The following is a 24735-nucleotide window of genomic DNA, read 5'->3' on the forward strand; positions in this document are numbered from 1 at the left end:
CGATTGGATAAATGTAGGCAAATCAAGTGACCTTTTTATGTTTGAAACATTTTAAATGCATGCAATTATTATAACGAAAACCACGGTTATCAAAAGTAGCAAAATTAATACTTGCCGTAGTGAGATACACCGACATACGAGTCACCATCTGGTTTTCCGGAAACCGCGGAGTTTTTTTTTTACAAATAAACTGTTTAACTGTATTTAAAAAACACGGAACATCATGCCACTGATCGGTGCGATGGAAATCAGCCATATCAATTACAGAACACGCTTCAAATCTAGCGCCATCCGGTTGGTTGTAATCGTCATCATATCTGGCCTTTGCCCTAATCAAACAAACAAACAATTTAATACCACATATATTTTCTACGGGGTGATTGATAAATGCTCTTAATAACAGAATCGCTTGCGATGACTTTCAGGGTAGTTTCACTAAATTTGTAGTCCTCTTACAAACCTACGTGTTGTAATTTTCCTTTTTGCATTGGTGGTTATTGCTGCCTTATTAAATTGGGATGGCCTCATGCCTGTGTTATGTCTATGATGGAAAATAAAATTCCTGATTTTAACATAGCTATGCAATCCGTGGCACAATTCGGCCAACCAATAAACTAATTTGCATTTTCAAAAAAGAAAATCGAAGTGGAGCTAATTTTAAATTTTCAAAAGGTTTTATCATCTTGATTATTAACTTTTAGGCCTATTTCTAAATTTAAAATCTTTGGGCTGAGATTGAAATATAGGAAACAGGTATATGCTGCTGTGAGAATCCGTGGCACTTTACGGCCATTCAAATTTCCCTCTAACAAACTCTATTTCCCACAATTCGTATTTCCGTTTTTTCAATTTCCAATATACCAAATGTCCGATTTTCCCATTTCATTTGGGGCGTGGCCCAGTATCTGTTCATACTATGGCGGAAATAATTGTATCGAATTGGAATTAAGGTGTAACATTTATCTCAGTGTGACCAAATGTACAGGGGCGGGGCTTACGACAATTAGAACAAGATACTTTAAAAATTAGCGGGAATGAGGGACTGGTCAGTTTCTTCGGTAACGCCCAATTAGGGGGTCAGTGTGTTTTTAAATTTCGACACGGGCTCATACTTGCCTAAAATGCATCGTACTAGTCATGAATTTCATCATTCAGTTTCAATTTTCGGCGCGCCCTTTGGGCGCGCAACTTTACTATTATGAGGTTATTACGGAAATACCGCAAAGGATGCACGAGGACATTGGCGTAGCGTATCGCTCGACGCAAAGCGGAGGGTGATGCACGGCGGCGCCGATGTCATAGTGCATCCTTTGCGGTATTTTCGTGATAATCTTATTATTATACATCTTACATTCTTCACTGGGACATCAAATTGTCTAGCTGTGCAGATATCTGTAGGCGGGATAGAATGCGTGGCTATGCAGGTCATCAAAAGGTCAACCCCGCCTTTTGATGACCCGCATAGCGGCGCACGCTACCATGCCAACAATAACTGCTTTTCCACAGCTACAAATTGTCAGAGTAGTGACCGTTTTAGTGCAATGTCAACATTGTTTCTTCCGATTTATAGTGCAAATGTAGAACGCTATCTCAGACGGCTTCTGCAAGCTCTGGAGTGTGTGTACTACACACGTACGTACAGAGCGCGCGAGGCTGAACAAACTGGCCAGTCCCTAACATCGTCTCACATACTGGAAGACAAGAAAAAAACTGTTCTTTGGATGGTAGACTGCGCGTGCACTTCAGCCGCAAGAAATTCAAGAAATGGGTGAAAAAGGAAGAAGTCACCGCGAAATAGGTGTTCATCTCCAAAATGTTTTGCCCAGGGCAACAAGTGGTATCTCTGAACGAACTGTTAGACGATGATGTCTCAAACATGATATCAAACGCCTTTAAGGTCAAGATTTTGATCGGGTTGGAACAGGTGCAATTTATAAAGTGAGCCGGCATACGAATTAAAACTATGATTGGTTACTTAGATCATCATGAGGAGAACATCATTACGTACAAAGATTGACAGCTGAATAAATTGATCAGATAAAATTAAATGTTTATGCCGCGCTCTGATTGGGCTGATGACTGTCACAATTTACACAATGTTCCAGTTTGCGACGTTGACGGGAAGCGCGCAAAACTTCAGCAGGTCAGGTCAAACTGATTATATCGGACTTTCCTTTCCGGCGGCCGCAACACTATTGTCCTTTGTTTGTTCGTTACTCTATCCGTTGAACGACTTGCCCGCGCAAACAACTGTCACAATTTGATGCATTCCTAGGCCAAAGATAGATACTATCAGCTGCCACGCCCCAAATGAAATGGGAAAATGTTTGTATATTGGAAATTGAAAAAACGGAAATACGAATTGTGGGAAATAGAGTTTGTCAGAGGGAAATTTGAATGGCCGTAAAGTGCCATCCTCACAGCAGTATACACCTGCTTCCTATATTTCAATCTCAGCCCAAAGACTTTAAATTTAGAAATAGGCCTAAAAGTTAATAATCAAGATGATAAAACCATTTGAAAATTTAAAATTAGCTCCACTTCGATTTTCTTTTTTGAAAATGCAAATTGGTTTATTGGTTGGCCGAATTGTGCCAAGGATTCTATGCCAATGGATATTTTGTTTACTCAATAAGCTTCAACAGAAGCCTGCACAAGCGGCAGGCCAAAATAGTGTTGTCAAAGTTTGAGAGACCGAATATCTGTCTCTGAACCGCATTTTATCTTTCAATTTTTAAGTAGCATAAAATCTGCAGAAAGGTAGACGATTATAGATTCAAAGAACCTTGTTAAATTAGTCCACTTCCATTTGTCAATGAAGTTTTGAAGGAACTGCCTCTAAATTAGTAATTATGATTTTATCAGGTCCAGTGTTTCATGCACTCTATTCGAGACAATGGGAAGCCGAGACTACGGCAATTGTCAGAGGCTCGGCGGGAGATACGTGTTGGACACCGTCGAAGCCGGCCGTGGGCGACACAGCGTTGGGGAGAGGCGGGTCCTCCAACTTGGACTTTAGAACTGGGACAAGGTATGATTATCAATTGAAGATAGTAAGGTACTGCAAATGTACATACCAGTCGGAATAACTCATTGGATTCCATCTGTCCATCTATATTTACCACTTTGGACTTCGTCTGACAAACCTAAACAGCCAATAAAATAATCTGAAATACACTCAAGAATATAATGCTTCCAGCATACGAAATCTATGTTTAGAAAACAATCAAAAATAGAGTATAGTGTTCCAAGGTACTGTTTAGTTGTATCTCCGTGAATTTCAAAATTAGCCCCTACAAGTTTGAGGGTCTTAATATGTGTCTCAAAGGCGCATACTATCTAAAATAAGGTTTATTATTCAGTGGTGAGTGTGACAAATAACGCACTACACACAAACGTATCGCATAATTTTCATAATTTGAGCTGCTTGCTGCAAATAATATCATACTTTTCTGAAAATGGTTCCGTTAAGATCTGTCTTGAGAAGAGCGACTGCCTGGTGCATAAGTTGGGCCTCCACGATTTCTACCAATTCTCTATTTGAAGAATTTTAACCTATATCTTGAACCTATCCTTTGATAGTGTATTAATGACAGAAAGGAATTTCACGGTGTCAGAATTACTGATCTTATATGTGCCTTCAAACTCAATAATCGCTTGTCAATTCTTACCTATGTAAGTTTTGCTGTCGCCATGTAACCAAACCCTTGACAGTGAATAGATAATAAAGTTCGACTCTTCGCGGTTCAGAATGCTGACCAGATTGGCGCCAACTTGGCGACATTTACCTTCGGCTTGGTTCCATGTCAGTCCAGTCTCCTCCTGACTGAACCTGTAGCAGTATTTTCCAAACTGAGCCCAATCGTTTTCACACTCGTTGTCTAAAATACAACCAAAGGTTTTCAACCAATCTTCATACAGAAGACAAACTGACATATGCGGAGACTATGACATAAAGTATGAGCCATGGAACATAGCAATTTGTGTACAGTGTGCAATATCATAATTAGGTAGTATGGGCCACAAAAGAGAAAGACAAACTTTTGCTTTAACTTTCCTAAACATTTTCTTTCAAAATCAGCAATATATGCAGGATGCAACTGTTAGCACCAGATAAACAAACTGCCTTGAATCTACCGATATTTGAAATTCAAAATGGCTGCCATTCCTTGATAACTATACCAAAACACTAAATTTTTGATTTTCTCAGATATAAGACGTTCAAAACGTCAGCTCTCACTGAGCTTAAGAAACAAGCTCACAAATTTTAGATCACAAAAAAGAAAATGATGTGAAAATGTGGAGAGTCCGAATATCTGCCCCAAAGGTGAATTCTACGTAGTCTGTCTGCACTTTAATACACAGGCGCACGACGTCTTTTGAAATCAATTCTCTGTAATTTTACTGTTGAAACATGCATTTTATTAAAATCTGTGCAAACGGAAATCGTGCGGGCAGCTATTGAGACATACAGTGAACAGTGCCCCGTGCACGGCTGTGGCCGCTAAGCTCTACTGTTCACGTTCCTAACTTTATACAAACGGCGAATTTAAAATCATTTGTCTACAATTTTTAATGTTGAAACATGCATTTTATTTATAACTGTGCGAACGAATATCATGCAGGCAGCTTTTGAGACATACAGTGAGCAGCGCCAAGAACACGGCTGTGGCCGCTCGGCTGTCTTGTACACATTACTCTAAAGGTACGAAAGTATTGGGAAAATAATTTTTAAATTAGACAAAATTAACGGTTATTGGCTATCCTCGAGATTCAAACTTCAACTTAATCAAGGGAATACTTACAAAAATCGATCGATCGGCTTCCTAACTTGTAAAGTCAACATCGGCCCTATCTACGGCTGATAATTAGCGCAATGTTTTTTTTACGGACAAGTCCCGTGCCAGCGCCATTTTCAAAGTGTGCAGCTTGAAGTTGACGCATGCGCATACTTTCCTTTTAAACCAATACGTCATTGTTATTCGTACTGATATGGGAGCCTTCAAAATGGCGGTGTCACGGGAGTTGTCCGGAGGTAAAATTTAGCGACTTACCAGCAATTACATGGCCCGGTGCAGTTTTTCTGTTTCAAGAACCAAGTCGATCGATTTAGTACCACGCATGCGACAACACAGAGAAGTTTGAATCCCCAGGAATGCCAACAACGTTTTATTTTACGGATTTTATTTAAATTATTTTCCCAATAGTTTCGTACCTTTAGAGTAATGTGTACAAGACAGCCGAGCGGCCACAGCCGTGTTCTGGGCGCTGCTCACAGTATGTCTCAAAAGCTGTCCGCATGATTTCTGTTTGCACAGTTGTTAATAAAATGCATGTTTCACCATTCAATTACAGACAAGTGGTTTTAAAATTCGCCGAGTGTATAAGTAACAGCAGAGCTAAACGGCCACAGCCGTGCACTGCACTGATGGGCACTGTTCACTGTATGCCTCAAAATCTGGTCGCACGATTTCCGTTTGCACATTTGTTAATAAAATGCATGTTTCAAGTTACATTAAAATTCAGATAAGTGATTTTAAAATTCGTCGTGCGCCTATGCTTAATACAGTCAGCAACTATTATTTAGGGGATTACACATACGGAGGATGTATTTAAATGTTGATCAATACGCATTTAGACATAATTGTGGGAGTAGAACTAGGGATTTTTAGTTTACAAACAGATGAAAAGTAATGGGAAAAACGTCGAAAAACTTGCAACTAATGGAGCTGTATCGAATTAATGAGACAAACAGGCTAATGACAGTACTCTTCAACCTCAGTAAGAAACTACAACTTAAGTTACACTACTTGCTTTTTCAAAACTGGATTCTCTCGTTAGACTGACACAAAGGTTAAGATAAAAACAATGTCCACTTTGATAAAAGTTGTGCTAATTATAGTGTGTAGGTTTGCATTAACGAGTGACAATCGCTTGTAAGTAGTTGTGATAGAGTTTGGTTTTAACTTTGAGAGAGAGAGAGAGAGAGAGAGAGAGAGAGAGAGAGAGAGAGAGAGAGAGAGAGAGAGAGAGAGAGAGAGGAGAGAGAGAGAGAGAGAGAGAGAGAGAGAGAGAGGAGAGAGAGAGAGAGAGAGAGAGAGAGGAGAGAGAGAGAGAGAGAGAGAGAGAGAGAGAGAGAGAGAGAGAGAGAGAGAGAGAGAGAGAGAGAGAGAGAGGAGAGAGAGAGAGAGAGAGAGAGAGAGATTGCGCGTCCATGCTGAACTTTGTCCGATACGATAATGGCACGTTTAAAATCACCACTTACGTTGATAAGGAACAGCCGAGTACTTGGCCATAAAGCCTGTATAACCCCGTACTCCAGCTTGCCCGCTTTGGAATTCTATGTGCAGTTGTGAAGTGGCCGATATAAAATATCCAGGGTTATCATGTCCGCAGAATGTTGTGGATCTGTTGGCCTCGGAAACTCGTACAAAATCACTGCTACAGATGGTATCCGAGTCACCGACATCGAAATCAAAGAATTCCATGTGAATGACGTCACCGTCCTCCACCTGGATATTCCAACTGCATTTTGACTGAGGAGGATACGGATTTGGATAGCCAAGAGTATTTATGTATCCACACTCTGAATTGAGATATGTGTCGTGTCCACACTCTGACAGCATACAGCCTGAAATGATGAAACATATGTAGATGCAAGACTCTATGACAGAAGGAGTGATTGCAGCCAAAGTGTCGAGGAACAGTCGACATCACGGTCTTTCGTGATTTAGTTTACAGTTCTTGTACAGGGTCGATAACTCTGACCAAACCAACAGTAAACTTCAAATGAACAACATACATGTTAACATACTGATAAATGTCTAAAATTTAGTAAGGGCAAAAATAAATGTTCGGACTGTGTCAAAGCTAACGTAAACAAGGTGGGCATTTTTCTTGATTCAGATGTAGCATCTACAAGATAGGAAAAGCGCATACTTCATCAACATACAAAATGTTTTAAGCTCTTACATTTCGAAAGAAATGCACTGAGCAAGGACATTCATAATTATGCCATCTTGAACAAACCATAACAAACGCCCTCGATAATCTAGCTAATATTAGTAGGTCGCGGCGAACCTCTTTCCCTCCGTGTCAGAATGTCAATGCATGCATGGAGACTTAGATACACTGCATCCACACATTTGACAGTCACAATTTGCAACACTGCCACTGTCGTACAAGCAAAAGGAACACGAGAACAACGCCCAGTGTCTTACCTGGACGAGTGCCTATCAAGATAACTTACTGCCCATACATACTGCATCAGGTACCACTGGAAATGTTTTTTCAACTAGTAGGAGTTACTTCAGTGTTTGGCAGTTGGCATTAACCTACCCCTGTTTCACTCGCTGGTAACGGGTAGCCATTCAGGTAGTCAGCCAAAAGATTTAGTGTCTTTAATTGAATCCTTTATACTATCTGCTGACGTAAGGAAAATATTCCTTACCTGTCGTGTAGTAGGTTGCATTGAACCCTCTTCCATCACCCGATCTACTAGTTGAAAACACTACAGTCAACTCGTTGGAGGTAGATGAAAGAAGTGGTATCTGAGACCCACAAAATTGAGCAAGCCGTTGATCATCGTTCACTTCTGAGCCGTTGTAAAATGCTAGGTAACTGGTACATTTTATCTGGTCACCGTACGTGCGTCCGGGCACGTCGAAGGAGTGAAAGTTCAGGTGGATATATCGACCGACTGGTGCAATAATGGTCCACATGCAGTAACTCTCGGGGTAGTATTGCTCATCTCCCGTCAGGAAGTTGGTACTGAATATGGATCCAGTGGCGTCCGTTAGAATACTAGGAGATCCACAGCCCGAACATTCTTCCTTGTCGCAATCTGAAGACAACATATCAAAGGCTCTTTTTGATGAACCTTTATCTACAAAATTCAACCACACATTTTTGGAAGTTGCGAGTGATACTTTATCACCATTTTATCTTGTATTTGGACGGAACAACGGAGTGTATTTCTAATGAACTAACGATACATTTGGTGCAATGTACTTTTCTTTAAGCTTTCATGATTTGTTGATGGTTAGCTTAGGTAACAAAATAAGTATGAGCTTTAAGAATATTATTAAAGCTCTGACTCTCAATTATATTGTTCAATGCTTTTCACTATATCTTTTAGACTTTCTTCGCGATACTCAAGATTTAAACTAGGTCCGTACTCGTTGTTTTGGCTTCCCAAGAGCTAAACCTAAAATCGTAGTTTTATTCATTGCATAGATTATAACCCAAGATGTATAACATTCTCTGTATTCCCATTAACAATACATTGCAATGGGGCTAATTGGTAATGTGTAACCGTTGACGAGTTCCCACATGGCAGATTTTTAATATGTTGTTAAACTTACATGGTTTGAGCTTAACTTCTACGGGCAGTCGAACCACGCCTTCAACATCATGAACTGTAATTATTTCACCGACGGCTAGTTCTTTAGATGTCGCCGCGTCCACGATATTGTTCATCGAACACTGCGTACAGTTCGTGTAACAGCCATCCTTCGTGCCCAGGAGGTAGAGTGAAGATTCGGAATACAAGCCTGTAGGGAATATGTTGGAAAATATTCTGTCAGTATGGCCTCGATAACCAACGCAAGTTTGGCTTATACTACTTTTATACGAAATGCTGGTACACCACACGACACAATAGAAATTAGATAAATGTTGTCGTTTATCTGATCAATATTTATTTTGCAAAAAATTGTATATCCGAAAATTGTGGGTGAAATCGACCCAAGGCTATGATTCTCTTAAGAACAATCATTACATCTATACGGGCGATATTAAAAATAGAAAATGTGTAATTCTTTTCTTGAAATTTCAGCTACTTTTCATTTCCAAAGGAGTGAATTTATCGCAACCTAAATGATTGTATCAGCTTCGTTGCCCTTGCAATATTTTTTCGTTTGTGTGTAGATGCTTTCTTGGATTCGATTCTCAGTCCATTTGATGACGAATGAAAATTGACATCAAAGTAAAGTGACAAAATAACAGGAAAATATAGGATTCCTGGAAATTGTTGCTACATTGAGAAAGTTACAATCCGAGGGAGTACATATTGATCCTCTTAAAAACAGGGACAAATAGTTATTAAGGTAACTACTGTGCTCCTCGAAAATGAAAGACTTTGCTGGTTCAGAAGAAAGTATAAATTATCACTCACCAAAGAAAAAATGTTTTCCTCTGGCCGACAAGACGAAGCTTACCTATAAAGTCTCCAGGTTGAAATATAAGCATATCCTCCTGTGGAATGTCAATGACTGTTTCACCAGATGTTGTATTTTCTAGAGTGATATCATTTTGTCCAATAAGGGTAAACTCATCACTGCTTTCCCGACGGTAAATTCCCGGATATACGGTGACTGATGTTCCGTCTGTCCATGGCATATTCAAACGCCATTGCCTGATCTTTCCACCGCACGGTAATTTCAATGTTTTATCGATGATAACTTGGGGACCATGTCGTTCTATGAAATAACCGTGGTCAATATGAGTGCGTCCAATCGAGTCCGGGCACTGCAAAATATCTATTATCCAAAAACAATATGAATGATTTAACTTTACTTTTATCATTGCATGCTCGTTGAATTACATGAAAGCAAATTCAATTAACCCTTTGAGCGCCAAGTCAATTTTTATCGCTGTCATAGAATATTCCCCAGTCAATGTTTTTCAGACTTTTTGCCATAATTTAGACAAACAATTTTGCCCTGAAAAAGTGTGATTTGGTCCAAATTGTCTAAAAATACTGAAAAATTGTCAACATACATAGTAAAATGTTGCGCTAAAATTTTGGTGGAAAGATTGCAACACTCAGTGGGTTAAGGCTTATTGGAATGCATACTTTGTCATATGATGCGATTTCTACTCTTAATATACACTACCAGATTGACATATGGCGGGACAACCGTCATTTTTGCGTATTCTACGAGGGAGATAATGCCGTTCTTTACTCTTACCATCATGCAAGCATTTCCCCAAATATCACTGCGAAGTACCGTGACCCTCGGTAAATCATCAGAAGAATTATAATTGGCATAAAGAGGAGTTCAACCAGGTCAGATGTTATTGTCTGCATACAGTATAATACCAGATATGAAATGAAAATGCTCACGTGTGTCAGTACAGTTGTACATTGCAGTTGTCTGTAAATTGAAACTGTTGCCAAAAGTTTGCAACTTCATTGAAACTAGTGTTATGATTAACATTATAAATGAACAATATTCACCACAGACTAATGCCAAAGGTCATTACGTATATATATATATATATATATATATATATATATATATATATATATATATATATATATATTTATATATAATCTCCCAGTATTTCGAACGAGTGTGACGTCATCGAAGACGAGGGTTTCCCCCAACATAGCGGCAGTATCCCTCCGAGCCGGTAGGCGAGGAGGGATACAGCTATGTTGGGGGAAACCCGAGTCTTCGATGACGTCACATGAGTGAGAAATACTGGGAGATTATATATTTATCACATGCATAGACCCACTTTTCTTTTATTTTCACTTTCCCGCGCGATGTAATTTGGACCTTTATTATGTCGGCGTGGCGGATGAAGTGGTACGGCTCCAGCTGATTCCGTTCACATTCAGACGCACGTTCTTCTCGATCCGTCAGAGTAGTCTCTCGCTGTCGTATTTTCCGCGCAAAACTTGAATGGATATAGCCGTTATCAGCGAGGACAAGGGAAAGGAGGACGATATAGTATCTTCAGATGTATTATTTTGTTTGAAGGTAAAGTAATAATGTAAATAATGCATCGAAATTAAACTTGTCTTGCTGTTCATAGCGGTGCTTACACGTTGTTTACACTGTACGATTCGAACGAACACGCTGTGCAATGCTGCAGTCGTCCTTTTTACTGCTGTCAGTTCCTAACTTCGGTCATAATATATGAATAAAACCACAATTGAACTGTATCACATCGTTCTTGTTGGTCATTTATGCAACCACACTGTACCTAGGAAAGTTATATTGCTCGAAACTGACGAGGACTGGAGGAGTACGATGCCCTATGAAGATCGTACGTTCGCATATTCTCAACGCCTTGAACGTTGTTTGAAATCGAGAGGAAAAGTGTATCATCGTTCGTTGTAATTATGAATGAAACTAAAATCATAAACAATCACAGTAAACAAAGCGCAAAAAGAAACTTTTAACATTTGGCATGTAATGTTCATTCGATCTAGATTTTACTGGTGTCTTATGAAAACACTTCATTGTGGCCGCGGCTCCTATCGAGCTGTCGACGAAGTGGCACAAGCTTCTGAAAACCGCGTTTGCCGTACGTTACTGCAGTAAACATTCTTGCTTTATTACAGCCTACCGCAGAAGTCCAACAGCAAAACAACACTTTGCCGATGCTAAAAATTTAACCCGTCACCTGACAGGATGAGATGTTGATGTTGATTTTGATACATCATATTATATGTTGGATTCTTGTTCGGTGATAAATGGTCGATTTTGAGCGATGACTAGGCTGTTACGGCTCGTGATGAGATAGCACAGTACAGTGGTATAGTAGCAAACGTAGGGAGCAGACGACAGTGAACGCTCTCGTTTTCCCAGTAGGAAAAAAACAGACAAACTTTCACAATTGCTACCAAAAGCCTTGACGTTTTCGCTATTTATTACCTTTACCGCATTTTCAGTAAACACCTTGTGCCCACTAAATTTTCATCTGCACGAGAATGCTTACATAAACAGTTTCAGTAGAAAAAAAAGTGCCGACCCCGTATACCCCTACTTCTGACGTCAGAAGTAGGGGTATACGGAAATCCTGTAAACCGTATACCTATAGTGTGATGTCACACTATAGGGATAACTGGGTCTATGTATGTGATAAATATATATATATATATACTTATAACAAAAACACTAAATTCTTTGACTGCTGTCATTGTATAACCACTTTATATAGCAAAGGTGATTGTCTTCCGATAAGTCCTTCGCTCAAGATTGATATGCCACATTGTGAAAGCACATTAGCTTTGCAAATCATGAAAAAGATGACTAGAAAATGCAAAATGTCTTTCACTGGTTCAATATGATTGTCTCATCAGCATAAATAGCAAGATTCATAAACTTACGTAGTCCTTCCAGTCTTATGTTCCTATTTTGGAAATAGTTAAATATGCAAATTAGTAACCTGGTGGTTTAAAAATACTAACACAAGTTTCATGAATACTATATTTTAGTATCTCTGATGTACAGAGCAGGTTTCATCAATTTGATAGTATATTCAAATGTATATTTCTTAATTAGGAAAGTTCGGTGAACATGCAAATTGCTAATAGCTGAAGTAATTATGCTTAATTACTTTCAATAATGTTATGTCATAGTATCTGTAATGTAAACAGCAAGTTTCGTATACTTTGTACCTAATTAGGACAACTTGTCAAATATAGAAATTAGTAATTACCTGTAGTTAAAATACTAAAAGATTTTCGCTAATGTTATATTATAGGATTTCCGAATTACATACACAATTTTGTAAACTTTGATCCAGTTAATTAAGATATATATGCCTAAATGGGAAAGTTCGTAAAATACGCAAATTAGTAATAAGCTGATCTCAAAATGCTGAACAACTTTCATTATTGTTATATCATCGTATTTTCATTGTACATTGCACGTTTCGACCTTCAATAATGTGTTCTAGTATATGTAATGAGAAAACAAAGTTTCGTACATATTCTATTTAGGACAATTAGCGAGTTATGACAATTTGTCAAACCTGCAACAACCTGTGGTTAAATGCTTAATGGCTTTCAATAATGTTAAATCATAGTATCTTCGATGTATATAGCAAGTTTTGAAAACTTTGATAAAGTCAATCCAGATATATATCCCTAATTAAGAAAATTCATTAAATATGCAAATTAGTAATTAACTCACATTTCATCCCCTAGTATCTTCAACGCTAATATAGCCTAATTTGTGGCGCCAACTTGGTGGCCTGAAAGCCATATAGTTAATTGTAATAATCTTCCTTTCTATTATGACAACGTTTTGCGAGAAAACAATCCTTTTATGGGCAAGGTGCATCGCTACGAGAAGAATACGAGTTTGAGTTTTGTGTACGTTGCATCGCCTCAAATATGACCTTAAAGATATATTAACGTTGCCGTACAATTATAGAAATACTGTAGTTTGTGATTGCTATCTTGCACCAGATTAAATAGTTGCATTAAACATATAAGTACTTCTGACTTAATCAAATTAACAGAGAACACGTATGCAACTTGGAAATCGAATGTTTGTTTTTTTTTAATTTCCTAACAATTTTTATCCAAATGCATTGACAAGCAGAGAGTGGCATTCCTATCGGGGACAGGACAATTATCTTTCTTGAAACCCCCCAAAAAACCTGAATAAATAAGCAAATGAAAATGTACATGGCCATGAACAAAAGTAACTTTTATACAGCGACATTCTCCCTGTCCCCGTGTTTCTCTGAGTTAATTTCAAGAGGTCTCAGCAACAAATACGGTCCTAATATCACTTTTTAGAATGGAAGACGGACAGATCTTCAGAAAACATATGCGATGAAAAACAGGAAAGAAAGTCTTTACCTCTTGGTAATATTACTAGTTGGAACAAATTCTGCAGGTATAACATATCCTTGGTCACGTGGGCATGTAAAGAAGAACCACTGGTGTAAAGAATCTGAAATATAATATTAAGTAGTTGAAATTAATGAAATCACAGTGTGCATTAATTCGTAAGTGGCATAGTTGAATTTGCAAAGCAATTGGATCGTCAGATATCTCTGAACACGCATACGGAATTCCAATACCGGTCAGAAAAAACTCATGTTGAATAAAACATTATGTAAGGGCGAAGGTCATCAGTTGCGCATGTCCTAATTTTCCTATATTTTACGCGCAAGTTTTTGACCGTTTTCCGTCTAGTTTCGGAAGACCTACTAGAGCGACATTGCTAGAAAGATTCGACTATGACCTTAAAGGTATGTATCTTATAGGCATGGGGTATGTATGTAAATTCAAATATTCAAAACCATTTAATAGTTGTAACACGATATTTAGTTAGCTAACTCACCTCTGGTGGTTCAGTAATATCTCCACATACGTTAGCAAGTTTGTCATGTGTATCATGTTTCGTATCATATATCTCTAAGTAATCAACAGCACAGCGTGGTTGGTCACAGTCACCTACGACGTTGTTATACTGAACAATAATGTCTAGAACTTTGCCTGTATTAAAACATTCAAACATACAAAGAAACATCCAATTATTCAAAACGAAATTGAGGAAGAGATGAATGATTGAATGACACGAACACTGTAAATGTATTACTTACCGGGATTTATTCTCACAATTTTCGCTAATACTGCATATAAAATCTGCTTTATCAATAGTGAAAAAGTGAACGATAGATGCTATTGTCTTTATAGCGAAATCGATGAAAATATATAAGATATATATATATATATATATATATATATATATATATATATATATATATATATATATATATATATATATATATATTGTGTATGTTTGTATCGCTATATGATGTAAGTATGTATGTGTAGCTGGGTAGGTACGTAGGTAGGTAAGTAGGAAGGTAGATAGGTATAGGTAGATATGTGTATGTATGTATGTATGTATGTGTGTATGTATGTATGTATGTATGTATGTATGTATGTCCAGTTTTTTAGTCTAACAATCCACAGACTAAACCTTTCTGATACCCCTTGCAGTGTTCTCCCCGGAAATTTCTGAAACAGGATCGACTAATTTGCATAACAATAACCATGTAATTTTTATGTTAATTATGCAATACTCATGTCACTCCATAGCATCAGAAAAAAGTCCCACAATAAAAGGATAAAGTAAATATTGTATGCACTTTAAGCACTTCATATATCACATCCATATTTTCATTCAATGTCTTCCAGTTCTCTCTAGAAAAACATTTAAAATCAGACGTTTTATGTGATCCTCTGTTACTACCGATACATGTTTGTCTGTAGCCAGATTGCTATTCTAAAACCATGGACGTCTTTTTTAAACGTCCATGGCAAAACAGTTACACGGACAAGTTCATACGGGACTGAATATTGCACTTACAATTTTCGGAGTCAGAGGAGCATGCCTGCAGAGAAATATGTTGACTTTAAACTCAATTCATAATACAGAGAAGCCCGAAAATATTGATACCGGATATTGTCAAGAACAAGATTTGAAATTGCATCGACTTCTACTTCGACAAACGTACGAAACTTCGACAACTGCGCGGCGTCGGCCGCGGCCATGCATTGTGTGGAGCACACTTGAACACACGTGACCTTGAACCTATACGGTATACCCTAACCGTACTTAGCTGCTGTATTAAGATGATCACACGAATGATTATTTAAGCTCATGCAGTTCCTTTTCATTTCATTTCATGGTGCCTTGAATATTGACATCGGACAGTTACTGCCAAGGGGCCCTTGGCAGTAACTGTCCGATGTCATCAGATGATGTCGAGGAGCCTCTAATTAATACGCGAATGAATAGCATTGTTGAGCTCTCTTCAAATATGATATCTTGATACATACCTTTTGGAACGTTTACATCCCATTCACAGCGAAGAGTACCCGATGGTTTAAATGTTATCAAACCAATGTCCAAATGATTGAGATCCAGAATTTCATTGAAGCCACACTTTGACGAATATACTGGTAATAATACGAGAAATGGCCATTATTGTTTTAAAGCCAGCCCTCCGTTTGCTTACTAAAATTATGTCACCCAATATTCGGTGAGATGTTTTTCAATTTTCGTTATTAAGCTGTGATGTCCATAAAAGTGTCATTATTTCAATCTTTGTTGGTGGAGTTGGTCGATTGAATTCAGGTGCTGAGAGCGTTCATGTACGAGGCGGCCATATTCGAGTTGCAACTCGAAATTATTTAGTTGTCAAAATCTAAATTGTATATTAATGCAAATGTTGAAAAATATTTTATGGTAACACTTACGTAGCAACTTTTACATAAGCTGTACTTCATGTCAAACCGTATTATTGAAATAAATGCAAAAAGATACAGCGAATTGGCCTTTTATGTAATGGTGATAGGCCTGAGTGATAGACAATCGTGTACCATGTAGACTAAGGTAAAGGAATGTCAACGGTCATTATGACAAGTACGCATGGAGACCCTAAATGTTTATTTGTCTATCGATACCATATCACATATTGGAAACGATAGGATGGATTATGGATCATCTTGTTGGGAAAGAATCAAAGTGATGTGGTATATTGCATTTCGTCGACATATCATATGAGTTATTACATGCCTCGATGTGACTGTAAATCAGTGCATTGATTTGAATAGGAACATCCGGGATGTTAGCGGGCCGGAGAATAATGTACGGACCGGTTTCCATGGTTACCCGGTCCAGTGAAGCCTTTCGACGTTTTCGACGTCAACATAGACGCTTAACGCTAGATGTAAAACATCCATGCGCGAACTAATATTTTGACTTTCGTTAAAATCTGTTTGATGCAGGTGGATAATCATGGTAAAATTGTTTGAAAATGCCTGCATGTTAACCAAATGTCATATAGCATTAACTGTGAAGAGGCATCTAATAAAAATATTATTGCCTGAATACATGGGTTTATGTGCCCTCGCAGCAGGAGACAATTTGCCCTCCTGGCGTCGGGCAAATTGTCACCTGCTCTCGGGCACATAAACCCATGTATTCAGGCAATAATATATACTAGTGGTAGTATTATTAATTTTACTCGTCTTATACATTACTTCATCATCTATGTTAACATATTTAAGAAAATGGTCATGAACATTAGTTTCACGTAGAATGCGCCTCGGGGACAGCTATTTTGACTCCCGGGGCCCATTTTAAAACCCATGGAGTAAAAAAAATTCTTACAGTCTTGGTTTTCCGAAAATTGAACTTTTTAGTTTTTCCCCGATGAGTTAACACAGGGATGGCAGCCATTTTGTATTTGTAATATCGGTAAATCCTGAGCTCACTTGTTTTATCAAACTTAGCACGGTAACCCTTGATTTTTATTTTTGATTCAACAGGAGTGTTGTTGAAAGTTTCATTTAGGAATATTAGAACAAAAGTTTAAGAATTTCACTTGCAAGGCGCATACTTACTTAAAAATACTGACTGATGATGAATCAAAGTTTGGTAAATGAAGGACGTGTGCATTTTTCAACTTACCTATGCATCCTCATCTTGTGACTCTGAGTCGCAATAGCATCTATCGTTGCCTGTCTCAGTTACACATATTCTGTCACAGCTACTGTCCACAGTGCCTTTTTCTATGCAATTCATTATTTCTGAAAACAAATTTGTTATTAAGATGCATTTAAAGGCGGAGCCCCCTTTAAAAGGACGAAAAGCTATCATGGCAGCGTTCATTGTGTAAGTGGACACCAAACAGGCAACATGCGGGCACACGCTTCAGAAAATGCCACTTTTTTTAGTTTTGCCCGGCCACAAACGCAGACAGATAGCCAAGCGGTCAGTGCGAAGTTGCTGCCGATCGAACTCTGTGGTTATATTCAAAGCCTAACGCGACCGAAAGAAACTCTTTTAGGAACTTTGAGCGTTCGTGGTGGGGAATCAATGACCATTGGTGATTCGAACCGACCGTCAATCAAAAGCTTGTATAAACTCTGTTTGTAGGACTAGCAAAAGGTGACAAAAGGTTCAGATCAGTTTTAGTAATTAATGTTATAGAAATCAAACATCGTACTGGCCAAAAGTTTGACTGGGAGGAGAACTCCACTAATGCGAGAACCTGGGATTGAAAGGTGCGGCTTTAAAGGGCCTATGACATGCCCATACAACCAAACGTAAAATCACTCTTTGGGTCTTGAAGTTAGCCTATGTCACTGTCTTGCATTGCGTATCGCCCCCCTTGTCCAGATAAAACGCAAGTAAAAGTTACGGGTGGGCGTGTACCCCTAGCCCAACTTGTTCGACTTTTTTCGGCTTTTCGAAGTTGAGCCGACGACTTATCTTAATACGGGCAAACAGTCTTTCACACCTCCGCAATCTCATGTCCGTAAGGGTGTGAGGCAAGGGCTTCCTTTGCTCAGAACGTACACCAGGCGCGCAACGCACGAGAGAACATTGTAAGCTTAGTGTTTAGTTTGCTATAGTGACATGGTCTTTTCAGGAGATTACCAACGGTCACATGTCGCGTACGGCCGATCGCCGCGCCGATCGAGTAAATTAAAATGACTGAAATTAAAATGACTTGTCAGGGTATCTGATTAGGTGTACTATGCTTTCGTGCCAAATATGGGAAATTTCATCGGGAAACATTTGCGAGCCAGGAAGCTTCCCGTCTCTACACAATTGTGAACGGTGAAGACGGCGATTCAAAATGGCGACCCGACAATGCGGCGACAAGCTTTCTTTGTTTTTCTTCATCAAAACATGTACAAAATAGGCCTAACGCATCATTTTTTGCTGGGTTCGTTTGCTCGGAAAATGCATGGGAACATGGGTTGATTGCACCATTTGCCTCGTGCTCCAAGGAAATGATAGTTCTGTCAAAGGTCGACGTCCAACACAGCTACACTCAGAGTGATAGTTTTCGGAAAGGGTAGTGAATTTCGCCGAACCAAAGTCGTTTCATAAATGACGAGCACTACGAATTCCTTTTACCATACCCACAGTCCCTCATTTTGTGGAGGGACTGTGCCATACCTTTTGTGTTTATCGTCAAAGTGTTAACACGACGGAAGTGGTATATAGGGGTCGTTGCAAAATTTTGGCCCCGTGTTGAGTGCGTCGTAATCGGACTGCTATCGCAATGAGCGGACGTCGTATTTGGAAAGTGAGTAGGGGCTAAATGTTGATAATTTGAAACTTCAAAACCCCATGTGTTGAAAAAGCTGAATGTAAATATTTCGTGATAATTAGTTACGTTTAATATACGACATAACCATATTTCGACGTGTTTGGCGCTTACCTATGGGCTGTCTCTGTGTGTTGCTTTTATCGGCACCTTTTATCGTATGATCTGGCTAACATTGCCGAATTTATATAGCCCGAAATAGCTTCTACTAACAAACTATCAAAAACGGGACAGCAGTATCACTTCACTTAATATGAGGTCACACAACTTGTAAAACGCTATCATTACGGAGCGAAGTGAGTCCGACGAACAGAATGTGATTGCATGTCCGAAAACTGAGGTCGTCCGAAAACTGCACACTGAGTGTACTGTAGGCCTACTGCAGCTACAACATGCAATGCATTGAATCGAAATACTCAGGCGCGGGATTGCTCCACATTTTATAAAATAAATTCAACCGTGAAAAGTTCAAACTAAGACTGATACTGTCTTATTTCATACAAAGAAATGAAAAGTAGGCTCGTCGTACTGTCAAATCTGTTCCGAGCATTCCATTGCTTTGTCCACTCGCGCTTTGTCATTCCGAGTCAGAATCTGACTCTGATTTGGAACCACTCGTCCCGGATGCCTGGGGTTGCCTATGTGTCTTTAAGCTAATTCCCCTCAAAATCACTTTCTGAATTCTGGTCAACACAGTCCTCGCTGGAAGCAAATTGATAAGTCCCCGCAGCTGGACCGCCGGTGTGGCTTTCTTGTCAGTGTTTACTGGGCGTCCGTGAGCACTGTTTATATAGCTGACTTTGTTCGTGGTCTAATTTATACAAGGACCCCTAAATACACTTTCGTGACAATAGCGTCGTACAAATGACGTCAATTCTACATGTTTGTCAATATGCAAATACCGCTGCCTGGCTCGGGTGCGAAGAGACCCCCTGATCACCAAGCAAGAAAAAGGGAGTCAAATTTCGCCCTTCGCGCACATCTTTCCGAACTGACACAATATGCAATCCATAGACAGGTCCCCTAGCTGAGTTTTTGAAGGGAAAAAAAAATAAAAACTTTGGAAATCATGTCAAAGGCCCTTTAAAGTTTCCTCAAACTATGCATAAATTTATTCGTTTCCTGCAAATGATGATTAGTAAAATTGTCTATTGAGTATTTCATAGAAAACGTTATTATCCACACAAAATGAATGTACTAATTGTATCGTACCGAAAATGCAATTTTTTCAGAGGAAAATAGTACTACTAACCAGTGAATATTTAAAACTATATGGACACCAGATATAACCACAGAGTTCGATCGGCAGCAACTTCGCGCTGATCGCTTGGCAGTCTGTCTTGCGTTTTTGCGGCCGGGGAAAACTGAAATGTGGCATTTTCCGGAGCGTGTGTCAGACTCAGCGACGAAACACTTCGGAATTCCGTGATCATCCATGAGTTATTGCCATTTGTTTTCAGGCCAACGTTCTTGACGAGGACTAATCTAAAGTCAGGTCGGTTGTAGTTTCGCAGGTTTACACCAAAAGCGTAGCCTACTGACGGGTTACTTCAACAATTTACATGTAATGCCTGACGTATAACGATTATATTTTCTACTGACAAAAAGGTTTCGAGTTTCAGTCTCAACAAACCCGGCTATCTCTTGCCGAAACCTTCCGTGTTTGAATTCACGGTTAATCTCTTTTCTAACTTCAATTCCCCGGAGATGATGACGATTAGGTTGGAAGAAAACAATAAAACATAATGATGCAGATCTAAATGATCTGGTGTCAATCAAATGAGACAGTGATTTTTTTCAAATATAGGCTCATAACATGTACATACATTTAAACAAAAACACAATTCCACAACAGTGAAAAAAAAACATGTAAATAGAAACAAAATGATTAACAAACAAGGGACAGATGGTCGACATCGGCATTAATTGAAAGTTAGTGAAATTTATGTTAATACATTCAAGCATCAGAAATATAAAATATAGTTCACAGACATAGACATCATGCAAACGGCAGTTTCCGTACCTGCACATTTGATGTCTGGAATACGTCCATCACCACCACAGTCGCAGATCAATGACCCCGTTCTGTGTTTGCAAATTCGCTCACACTGAATGTTCTGTTGACGAACAGCACAGTCGGTCCTGTCTGGAGAAGTATATTGAGAAGTAAATGGAGCGCTTAGATTTATGCATAAGAAAGGTGACATGAGCGATTCAAAACCTGAACAATATAACGACTGTCACACCCAATGTAACAGTTACTTAAGTTTCATTCATTCTGCAATCTTCAGATTGGTTCGGGCTTACCATTCTGTTTCTCGTTGGTGTTGCTTTAGTGGCGAAATTTGAAACCAACTCAAATGTTTGCTTAACAGCGTAGATTTGTCAGCATTGATAATGTGTAGCTTTTCTGATATACAAAGATTGCATTGCTTGCTTATGTTAGAGTAACTCTACGCCTTGTCAATGATGGACCACAAGACGTCAAAGATCTTGTCTTGTCTTTTAAAGACCAAACAAACTTTGACATCTCTGTACTATTCCTGTATTTCTTGTTGCGCAACGATTGCATTTGATTAGCAATGCGCGTCTTCAAGGTGTTATCAGTGATTGCAATTTCCGGGACAAGCCCATTGAAATCTGACTGTCAGGTCAAAGGTGTCGTTCACAAGGCAAAGGTAACAACGGGAGTCAGCAAAGAAAAGGTCTACATCCTGCAGATGATTGTAGGATGCATCATCATCATCATCGTCAGTCCGACTGTCTTTCATGGAACTTAATTAAAAATATATTATTACTTTGTACCTTAAGTATTTTGTGGTATACACACACAAATTATATATACATACACACACACACACACACATATGTATATATATAATATATATAATATATATATATATATATATATATATATATATATATATATATATATAAATATATATAATCTCCAGTATTTCGAACGAGTGTGACGTCATCGAAGACGAGGGTTTCCCCAAACATAGCGACAGTATCCCTCCGAGCCGTAGGCGAGGAGGGATACAGCTATGTTGGGGGAAACCCGAGTCTTCGATGACGTCACATGAGTGAGAAATACTGGGAGATTATATATTTATCACATGCATAGACCCACTTTTTTATTTTCACTTTCCCGCGCAATGTAATTTGGACCTTTATTATGTTAGCGTGGCGGATGAAGTTGTTCGGCTCCAGCTGATTCAGGTCACATGCAGACGCACATTCGTTTCGATGCGTCAGAGTAGTCTTTTTCTCTCGGATTTTTGCGCAAAACTTGAATGGATATAGCCGTTATCAGCGAGGACAAGGGAAAGGAGGACGATATAGTATCTTCATTCATCTGATGTATTATTTTGTATTATTTTGAAGGTAAAGTAATAATGTAAATAATGCATCGAAATTTAACCTTGTCTTGCTGTTCATAGCGGTGCTTATACGTTGTTTACACTGTACGATTCGAACGAACACGCTGTGCAATGCTGCAGTCGTCATTTTTACTGCTGTCAGTTCCTGACTTCGGTCATAATATATGAATAAAACCACAATTGAACTGTATCACATCGTTCTTGTTGGTCGTTTATGCAACCACACTGTACCTAGGAAAGTTATATTGCTCGGTACTGGCGAGGACTGCAGGAGTACGATGACATATAAAGATCGTACGTTCGCATATTCTCAACGCCTTGGACGTTGTTTGAAATTGAGAGGAAAAGTGTATTATCGTTCGTTGTAATTATGAATAAAACTAAAATAATAAACAATCACAGTAAACAAAGCGCAAAAAGAAACTTGTAACATTTGGCATGTAATGTTCATTTGATCTCGATTTTCCTGGTGTCTGATGAAAACACTTCATTGTGGCCGCAGCTCCTATCGAGCTGTCGACGAAGTGGTACAAGCTTCTGAAAACCGCGTTTGCCGTACGTTACTGCAGTAATCATTCTCGCTTTATTACAGCCTACCGCAGAAGTTCAACAGCACTACAACACTTGCCGATGCTAAAAATTTAACCAGTCACCTGACAGGATGAGATGTTGATTTTGATACATCATATTATATGCTGGATTCTTGTTCGGTGATAAAGTGGTCGATTTTGTGCGATGACTCGGCTGATACGGCTCGTGACGAAATAGCATAGTACAGTGGTATAGTAGCAAACGTAGGGAGCAGACGACAGTGAACGCTCTCGTTTTCCCCAGTAGAAAAAAAAAAACAGACAAACTTTCACAATCGCTACCAAAAGCCTTGACGTTTTCGCTATTTATAACCTTACCGCATTTTTCAGTAAACACCTTTGTGCCCACTCAATTTTCATCTGCACGAGAATGCTTACAAACAGTTTCAGTAGAAAAAAAGTGCCGACCCCGTATACCCCTACTTCTGACGTCAGAAGTAGGGGAATACGGAAATCCTGTAAACCGTATACCTATAGTGTGATGCACACTATAGGGATAACTGGGTCTATGTATGTGATAAATATATATATATATAATATATATATATATATATATATATATATATATATATATATATATATATATATATATATATATATTCCATTGAAAAATTCCATGGGATTATATATTTATCACATAAACTCTCTTCTAATTTTTTTGACGTTGATGGATCAAATTATTGTAACAAATTGCATGATTGTTATCGCGATTTTGCGTTTTAATTTACGTGCATTACTTTCATTTAATGAGTAAAGCGGCCCGTCACCCAGGAAATGTGCAAATGTTTACAGGTATACTTTCATTCATTCATTCATTCATTCTATTAAGCTGAAATTTTGATACATCAAATGGTATCTCCACTAATCAGACATACGGATTCGGTCACGTGTGCGTGTCAATCATTGTCTCGCGCTGGACCGATGCTAAGGCAAGTCGGCCATTGGCGGACATAGTTTTCACCGCGCTAGCGACGGATAGCCATAGTATGTTGAGTTATTTAGGCAATTTACAATTATATTTATGAAGTTATTGAAACGACACGATCGAAACAGTAGTTATCATTCTTAGAGATGCCGTGGCTTTTAAAATATCACAAATTTACGATCTTGGCGAGCCTGCAAGATTCCGATCGATGACACACAGAGTGTACGCTTGTAGTAGGCTCAGCACTGCCGTCACCGGTCTCCGCCGGTGGCCATCGCAGTCGGCAATGTTTTCGTCTTACGGACTTTAATGTTGCTGTGACACATATATCGCCAGTAGGTACATCCCAATTTTGTTACTTGACAGGTATGTTCTGTTGTGAGTGTTGTCCGAGTCAACTTTCCAAATACATCGGATTCTACAGCGCTGCACTTTAGAGTTTAGCTACAGTTCGACAGCTGAAGACTACCGCCTTACGGGTTTGATTCCGATCGAGAAACAACGGAATAATTTGTGTGATGAAGGAAATTTATCGTTGTTGGTCAAATGACTATGCTTTGGCCTTCTATCTCGCTTTCCAGAAGATTATACGGTACTCATTTATTAAGTTAAACTTACGTTGAGGTGTATCTTTTGGGTTTAAGTATTTTGTGGTATTACACACACAAATTATACACACACACACACACACACACACATACGCACAAATACGGAACCTGGGGTCCCTGTATATGGGGTAATTCTGTAAGGTGGAGATATACCCTCCGGGGTACTCACATTTTCCTTGTGGGGTTCCCGTTACTCATGAATAATTAATAATGTTTTTGTTTACAATTGTCAGGAATAAACAAGTATATGGGGTACTAGTTTTGTGGGGTAACAAAACTGACAATCCAAACAGTTCATGCTAGCGGAATACTTTTAGCAAAAACGAGTAATTATATTC

The 24735-nt window shown here is 38.8% G+C and overlaps 2 protein-coding genes across 2 annotated transcripts; both read right to left on the reverse strand.

Annotated features, from left to right (window-relative positions):
- Positions 1 to 130: 130 nt before the first annotated feature.
- LOC139133480 (tolloid-like protein 2) lies at positions 131 to 8538 on the reverse strand. Its single transcript, XM_070700099.1, has 6 exons — positions 8364 to 8538; positions 7451 to 7843; positions 6266 to 6631; positions 3672 to 3881; positions 3078 to 3146; positions 131 to 329 (listed from the first exon to the last, which is right to left on the reverse strand). Exons 1-5 carry the CDS (start codon positions 8476 to 8478, stop codon positions 3091 to 3093), a joined length of 1140 nt encoding a protein of 379 aa, XP_070556200.1. The 5' UTR covers positions 8479 to 8538; the 3' UTR covers positions 131 to 329; positions 3078 to 3090.
- A 633-nt stretch (positions 8539 to 9171) lies between these two features.
- LOC139143614 (uncharacterized) lies at positions 9172 to 16433 on the reverse strand. The gene is made up of 5 exons (XM_070714083.1): positions 16340 to 16433; positions 15605 to 15724; positions 14097 to 14251; positions 13610 to 13703; positions 9172 to 9539 (listed from the first exon to the last, which is right to left on the reverse strand). The coding sequence occupies exons 1-5, from the start codon at positions 16431 to 16433 to the stop codon at positions 9172 to 9174; spliced, it is 831 nt and encodes a 276-aa protein (XP_070570184.1).
- Positions 16434 to 24735: the final 8302 nt, after the last annotated feature.

The sequence above is a fragment of the Ptychodera flava genome, chromosome 1 (assembly GCF_041260155.1).
Source record: "Ptychodera flava strain L36383 chromosome 1, AS_Pfla_20210202, whole genome shotgun sequence".
Lineage (NCBI taxonomy): Eukaryota > Metazoa > Hemichordata > Enteropneusta > Ptychoderidae > Ptychodera > Ptychodera flava.